The following is a 7,803-nucleotide window of genomic DNA, read 5'->3' as shown; positions in this document are numbered from 1 at the left end:
AGTAAATTTGTTTAATTTTTCATTTCTTGTGTGGCTTACTGTAAATAAGAGCTTACGCCAGTATAAAAGTAAGCTAATGTTAGCTATATTTAGATACTTTAAGTATTTATTCAAATCAATACTGCAAAAAATATAGAAAAGTAGAATACAACATCACTTGGAAAATATCGGTTTTTTTTTTTAATTACATTTTATAAGCTGTTTAACATCAATACTAATAACAATTATATTTATTTACTAAATAAACTATACATATCAAAAATATGGCAGCAATAACAAACTTACGAAAGTCAAAAAGAGCTATATAACAAAACTATTGTTTACTAGTGACAACTACTTTCTAAATATTTGTTCTAACATCTTTAAATTTCTAAAGCACGCATGCTTTTAAAGCTCAAAGAGAAAAAAGTACTTTTAATAAAAGGAAAAGGTTAATTTTAAAAAAGGAGTAACTATAATAAGGCAAACAATTTTAGCTCAGTATCCTTCAAATTAGTTGAGTTGCGATGAATACCAATAGAAATGTTTTAATCAAATCTACTTTTTTAAGTATATGCAATTTTCGGGAAAAACATCTAAAGAAGCCTGTTTTTTTAGAATGAGAAGAATATTAAAAATATTTATTCCTACTCAAAAACAGAAAGTGGTGACTTTTAAATAATTTTCAAGTTATCAATCCTCTTGCAAATTATCTTCAACTTCTACCTCTTCATTCTCCTGCTGGAATCTTGATTCTTCTCCATCTGATTGATCTTCACCTAGTTGATCGTTGCCTTCTTGGGGGTCAAATAATAACTTGCTATAAAAAAACAAACTTAAAAAAAGTTTTGTTTTTTGTTTAATTTTGTACTGCTTTAGTCTTACTATTATGATAATGTTTTTTTTTCTTAAGCAGATGCTAACTAATGTAGCTCAATAACCAAAGAATATTATACGTAAAATATATATATTAAACAGTGTTATGTTTTTAATACTTTAAAAATATAATAAATTATAGAACTAGTTGCTTACTTTTTTTTCGAAACAGTCAACTTGTAATTTCAATTAAGAGTTTCTAAAATAAAACTTTATTAAACTCACAGAAAATGTGGGGTTTTGAGAACTTTAAAGCCATTTGGTTGCTCAGGAAAAACATCTTCCAGATAGTAGTATACATGACCACAGAATATACCTAAAAATTTAGAAAACTTAATATCAGTTTAAAAACTAAAACAAAAATGACTTCTCTAATTTCATTTAAAACTGTAAATCGTACTTATCTATTCGGTAAATCGTCAAAATTCATTTTAGTAAACTTTTTTGCTGCTAAAGTGCATTTAAAGTACTAACATCAAATATAATGATTGTTTTCTTAAATAAATTATTTTTGGTAATTATTTATAGTATCATTTTACCTACCCACAGCATCTGCTAATATGGGTCCACCAAAAAACATTGAAAAGCCAATCAGCACCCAAGGAAGGTAAGGTGCCTGGGAAATAATATACAATAATTGTTAAAAAAAGTTTACAAATTTCCGGGAAAAGTTTTAACAGTCCCAAAAATGCTTTAAAAAAAAACAATAATAAAACTCTAATACTTAAAAAATATACAACTTACATTAAAATTCACCAATCCAAATAAGCTGTGCCTGACATGAGGATTTCTTCTCGACCAGATGTAAGTTAGCATTGTTGTGAATACTTGACCCATAAACAACATGTTGATGAACAAACTTAAAAACTAAAAAAGGTTGAGTAGTATAGCAAGCTAGTTAATTTTATTTTAAATCAAAATACTAAAAAAATATATGATTGTTTAAAAAAGACTAAAAATTTGAAATAAGAGAACAGCCAAAACTACATTTCATTGTAGTTTTTTATGTATCAATTTTATTTTTAATTTTTTTCCTGCAAGCGTTTTATAAAAAGATTTGTTACAAAAATACTATGATTGGTTGCGTACAAATGAACAAACTAAAATACAAAGAGTAAGCGCAGTTATTCATTAAATTTTAGGGAAAAGTTGAAAAAAAAATATTTAAATTCAGTACATATCTGTTGCAAGAACAACTGAAATTTTCATGTTGTTTTGTTAGTGTAAATGTTTTTTAAACTTAATAAGGTAAAGTTTAAAGTTATGCCAAGTATTTAAGTAAAATGTTAGTTGAAATTAAATTGCTCTTCAGACGTTATAGTCAAAATTCGTGACAACTTACAGTCATAAGTAGGATTTCGAAAATATACATGAAAACAAAATCAGAAGTTCTTCCTCTGAAAGACCCCTCTTCTAACATACGTGAATACCTATACCTTTAATATAAATGCATTACTTAATAAAAAAATAAAAACGTGGAAATATTTATTATTTGAATCATTTATAACAACTTTTTAAAAAATATAGTTTAACAAAAGTTTAAAAGGTCTTTTTAATTAATTATGTTACTCCTCAACTTAAAACTTGTATAAATTACTTACAAAATACAAAGTGAAATTTAAAAAAAACTAAGTTTTTATAGTAGCTAGTTACAATAATGGTTTTTTATAGCGTTTAAAAAATACTCTAAGTTGAAGCAGAAAATAGATATTTGTTTAAGTTAAATTTTATACATAAGTCCAATTTTAAAATTAAAGTGAAAAAAAAATAGACAACTTAAAAATAAATTAAAACAGCAAACTTTATAAAAGTACAAATGTCTTTAACACTATATGTAAAACTTCATAGAAAATTGAAGTTTAGTTCATAATAATAGTTAAAAAATATTCAAATTTAAAACATCATACATTGCTAGTTGCTTGAAAAAATCAAGGTATTTGTCATAAAAACACTTTAATAATATCTATTATTGAAAATCACTCACAAGAATATTAAGTTGAACAGGAAATTGAAATCCAGACTTCCAAAATACAAAAAGCAAGTCACAATTCTCCACAGCTGAAACTCGTGGAATATAAGATGAGGGTTGAAGTACAACTTAAATGGAGAGAGAATATCAAGTTGCTGCAAAATAACAAAGTTACAGGGGTCATTTAAAAAAAGAAATAATACCGAACATAATAAAAAGACTAATGTTTATTTTAATGGAATAGTAGTTGTTACACATTATTTTTATCTTGAGTTCTGAAATTTTGTAAGTTTATATAAAAATTGGTATTTTTTAAATCAGGCACAGTATTTTCTACAAAAACAAAGCAAATTTAATGTGATAAATTGAAAATGGTTCTTGTTCGTGAAAAAATAGACATTGATTACTGTATGTTTTATTCTTTGACATAAACTAATTAAAAACATTTTAAGTTTTTTAACAAGTAACCTTTTTTTTAAACATTTTAGACAAAAGTTATGTAATCTTAATGCGTGTTTGTGCTTTATACTAAAAAGCAATAAACCTTACCAAGTTCAAAATTTAGTTAAACCTATTATATACCTCTTACTTTAGTAAAAAAATAAGAAATTTTATAAATAGCTTAGTTATAGTAAAAATTAAAGTTTAAAGTCAATAAAAAATACACAGTTTACTTTTTTAATGAGCCAAATAAACAAATTCATATTAAAAAAAAATTTAAAACTTACCACAGCTACAGTTGTAATGACACAGGCAGTCAAAACTGACCTAGTAATTAATGGAATTTGCATGAAAACTTGCTGGAAATTTACCATTTCTGTTATTTATAACTGAAAAACCTGATCATTAAAACAGGTGTTATACATATTTTAAATACCTTAGTATTTAATAGCATTAAAAAAATTATAAAAATGCAGTAAAACATATGTTGTATAAGTATATAAAAAATTCAAAAATAAATAAAGATAAAGACTGTAAATCATAGTTAAAAAGCATTTGTTCTTAAAATCTTTTAAGGGTATACACAGTAGATAATTCAAAAATTTTCATAGTAACTAAAATATAAAGGGAAATTTTTCTGAAACTAAACTACTTTCATTACTTTTTTTTCCCCACTACTAAATTTCTCTGTAAGGATTTAAATTTTGAATTTATTATTGACTTTATTGATTAAAACTTATTAAAAATTAAAAATAATAACATTTTAAGATTAAAAAAAAAAATCCAAATTTTATTTTACATTTTTACTTATTATATTTTTAACATTTTTAATTTCAAAACTAAACACTCAATTATAGTATTTACTTTTAAACAATTTAGTAGTTAAAGTTATACTAAAATTTGAATAAACATCATTCAAAAAAAGTTTAACAGACTAGATATAAACATTACTCTAAATTACTAGATATTTATATCAAAAAAAAAAACTAAACATAAACAAATTATGATAAAACCATAAAGATATTTTTTGGCTTCTTTAAAGAAAAATAATTTAGACTTTTTTATAAAAACTGAAACAAAGGTAAAGATTGCCAAAACTGCTGCCTTCTGGGCAATTTTAGTCAGCAATGAAAATGTTTTAATATTTTAAACTTTTGGCGTATTTGTATATTTATTAAAACATTTGCAAAGCTTAGAAGATATTTTATTAGCTTTTGTTTCAAGTTTGAGTGCATGTTTGAAATTAACTTATCACACATCAGTGAAAACCCTGATTTTTTTCATGTAGAAAGTAATTTGTAAAAGGCTGCCAATCCTGGGCCTCAAAAAGTGAATAATGAGTAAATTCAATAATTTTTTTAGTTTTTAGCTATAAAATATATGATAAACAACTGCTGCTCACATAATATACTACATTCCTAGACGCTTTTCAGTATGATAACTTTTTTTTTAGTACTATATGTTTCAAATGTATAACTTCACTTTTAATTGAATGTTCACTATTCAACTATAAAAAACTGTTAGTTTTCTGAAAACTGCATTCTTATAACAAATTTTTGAACTGAAATACTTTCAGTTTAACAACTCAATTCAAACACAAGTTTACGCTACAAACGAAATTCAACAGCAATACCCCTTATAATGTAATTTATTAATTTATTTGGTAAACTTTAACTTTAAATTACTAACAAGATGCCACTCTGTAATAGAAATAGTTAACCTTAGTCTTTTATAAAATTGAAAGTCATTGATGGTTTACAAAAGTTTTTTATCCAGATGTCCATCTTAGTTTGAAATATTACCACCAGATTAAAAAATGGGAAAGCTATAATAAGTTGCTAATTATTTTACTCTTCTACTATAAATAAACCAGTACATACAACAATACGTTTAACAACAAAACATATTATGAAACATTTTATAGCATGTTTTAAATGTAGTTACAAATTTAAGTTTAGATGTAAATTTATTATATTTTAAATAATTAAAAAAGGATTCAATAAACTTTTATTGTCTACATATTTTAGATCAAAAAATAAAAGATTTATTTGACAATAGAAACAGTCATAATTTATGATGGATATTTTAACAAGTTAAAACATTACTATTATTTGTTTTCCTACAAATTCAAAGGACTTTTATTCCCAGGGGATTAACTTCAGGCTTTAAAATGTTTGGAAAATGTTACTTATAAAACAACTGTACTTCTTATTGCACACGTAACTTTTATTTTAAGCAGGTTTTTAACTTTCATAACATATGCACGATAGCTCATTTTGTATTAGCACTAATATGCGTCACATGAGGCAGTACTATTTGTTAAACCAAAATAATAAGAATAGAATGAGTGCAAATTCATTATTGATTAAAAAAACTTTAAAAAAAGCCTAAATGGTTTTGAAACTATTTATTGCTCTCTTTTCTCACCAGTAGTCTGTTGGGCAACCTTGTGCTTAAACCGAATAAAAAGTATTAAGCTTTATAGTAATTAACATTTAGAAAACAAAATGCAATAAAAAATAAGACATATTATTTTGAATTTTTTTAATTAAGTTTGTTATTATTTCGTTTATACTTCAGTTAAAAATGTATAGCATTTTTTAAAATTGTTCAAAAGAAAATTTTTTTAACAAACTCTTTTTGAAAGTAAACTTGGAAAATTTATTTAACAAATGCCTAAAAAGTACGTGCGTAGCTGGCAGATAGTCTACAAACAAATCAATAAAAACACTCAAACATTAGATATAAATTGAAATTTTTTTTCAAATCTTTGTTCAACAATAATAATAATTTATTTACAGATTTAAAGTAACCCTGCGCACTTATATAAGTCTTTTTTGTTCACCTTTCTAGAGAAATTATTCTTTCCACAATAATTATAATAAATTCATAAACATTTCTTTTAAAACCCAAGTATTCCAAAATAAGAATTTGTTACGCTAATTGTATAGACTAAGTTTGTTAAACTTTAATTAACTCTAATTAGAACTAAGCTTAAAACAAAATAAAACACTGGGGAATAATTCAAAAAAGGTTTAACAAGATTACAAAAAGCTTAAAAATTATCAACAATCTATTGGAAATCATTATTATTTTTTTTTTCAAATAAAATAAATTATTTTTAATTATTAGTAAATTGTTTGTGTAGTTACTGTAAATGACTTAATCTGAAATCTTATTTATTAAGACCCTTTAATTAGTTTTTTTTTCAAAGAAAGTTTTTTTGCAAAACTATAATCAAAAAAAAATATGTTAAGATTAATGTGCTATTTTAGTTCATGATTTTCATAAAATTACAAAATTATAGTATTTTGGTTGTCGGTTCTGCATCTTATAACAAACTGTAGAGTACGCTGTAAATCTATGTTAATATTCTTATAGAAGATCCGCCGCCAACTAATAAGAAGACTTTTAGCACTGTAGAAAACTTAGTCAAAAATATATGTTATCAGAAATGTTTATCAGGGATTGGCAGATTGTTCTGGACAAGACGTTAAAAGTTATCCTCGGTGTTCAACCCGAGAACCGAACGGTTTTATCGTGCAACAGGTCCTACGACAAAATACTTTGAGTGCTTTTTTGTCCTTAAAAAAGTATAAGTATTCAACATATAAGTAGCAGCCTAAGGTTCTTTGAAAAAAATTTTCGCATGCTGCACGGTATAAAAATATCTTTTGCTGGCCGCGCTTATTCTAAAATATTTGTAATGGACACTACTTGAAATTAAATGATTGTGTTGAAAGAAATTATATTAAAAAATAGTTATGAGTTTTTTTTAAATTAAGAGTCTAATTGTAAGGTTTTAATGTATTAATCTTTTTAATTACTTTTTTAGAAAATATACTTTGAGCTGAAAAGTACCTCGATGGCCGCAGATTTTGGCTTTGAGGGCTGTATTTGGCTCTTTTCCGCAGTTTACTGCCCCTGATCTAATTTAATCAGATACTTTTAGAAATATAAATATATTTTTTCTAAAAATTTGTTGTAACTTAAATGTGTATTTATTAAACATTTATGTTGTATTTTGTTGTATAGCTTATAGTGTATTTTTAGATGATTTTGAACATTGAACTTTTATTAACTTTATTCATTCAAAGTTTTGAAAACAAAACAAACATACAATTTTTATTTAAGTGTAATAAATCTAAGTGTATGTAAAACTTTAAATATTGTTTGATAGATAAAAACAACTTTTATTTATTAAGGATTTTATTTGTGAAAAACTAAATGTAGTTCTTACATTGAGTTTTCTGTGTTTTAGCTGTTCAAAGGCTTTGAAAGCTAGATGGTACCCTGAAATTATCTTAAACTTTTTTTTAAAGTATAAAAACATCAGAGCTCACTTTCCCCTCTGTAACTATAAACGTTTTCTGAAGGTCAAGTGAGTGCGTTTGAGCTCATCATGTGTTATTACACCTGCCCCAGCTTAAAAACTACCTTTTAATTAAAAAGTTTAACTAAATCTATCTATAAACAAAAAAAAAATGCAATACTTTCATTTTTAACAAACCAAAAAAAAAAAAAAACTTACTCTAACC

General features: G+C 24.6%; 1 protein-coding gene across 1 annotated transcript; it reads right to left on the bottom strand.

Moving 5' to 3' along the window:
• Nucleotides 1-672: 672 nt before the first annotated feature.
• On the bottom strand, nucleotides 673-3,639 carry LOC145840489 (derlin-3-like). Its single transcript, XM_082947768.1, has 7 exons — nucleotides 3,553-3,639; nucleotides 2,840-2,979; nucleotides 2,198-2,291; nucleotides 1,600-1,722; nucleotides 1,399-1,471; nucleotides 1,081-1,171; nucleotides 673-799 (listed from the first exon to the last, which is right to left on the bottom strand). Exons 1-7 carry the CDS (start codon nucleotides 3,637-3,639, stop codon nucleotides 673-675), a joined length of 735 nt encoding a protein of 244 aa, XP_082803894.1.
• Between the last annotated feature and the right edge of the window lie 4,164 nt (nucleotides 3,640-7,803).

The sequence above is a fragment of the Thalia democratica genome, chromosome 1 (assembly GCF_965202585.1).
Source record: "Thalia democratica chromosome 1, ktThaDemo2.hap1.1, whole genome shotgun sequence".
Lineage (NCBI taxonomy): Eukaryota > Metazoa > Chordata > Thaliacea > Salpida > Salpidae > Thalia > Thalia democratica.
The sequence above is the reverse complement of the archived record's forward strand: the minus strand, read 5'-3'. Positions and strand labels throughout refer to the sequence as shown.

Excerpts from the sequence above, each read along its gene's own strand:
- LOC145840489 (XM_082947768.1), bottom strand. The coding sequence starts at position 3,639 with ATGGTAAATTTCCAGCAAGTTTTCATGCAAATTCCATTAATTACTAGG. Across the intron at positions 1,723-2,197 it reads TCGAAATCCTACTTATGACT|TTTTTAAGTTTGTTCATCAA; the intron begins GTAAGTTGTCAC and ends AACCTTTTTTAG. Across the intron at positions 800-1,080 it reads CTCAAAACCCCACATTTTCT|CAAGTTATTATTTGACCCCC; the intron begins GTGAGTTTAATA and ends GTTTTTTTATAG.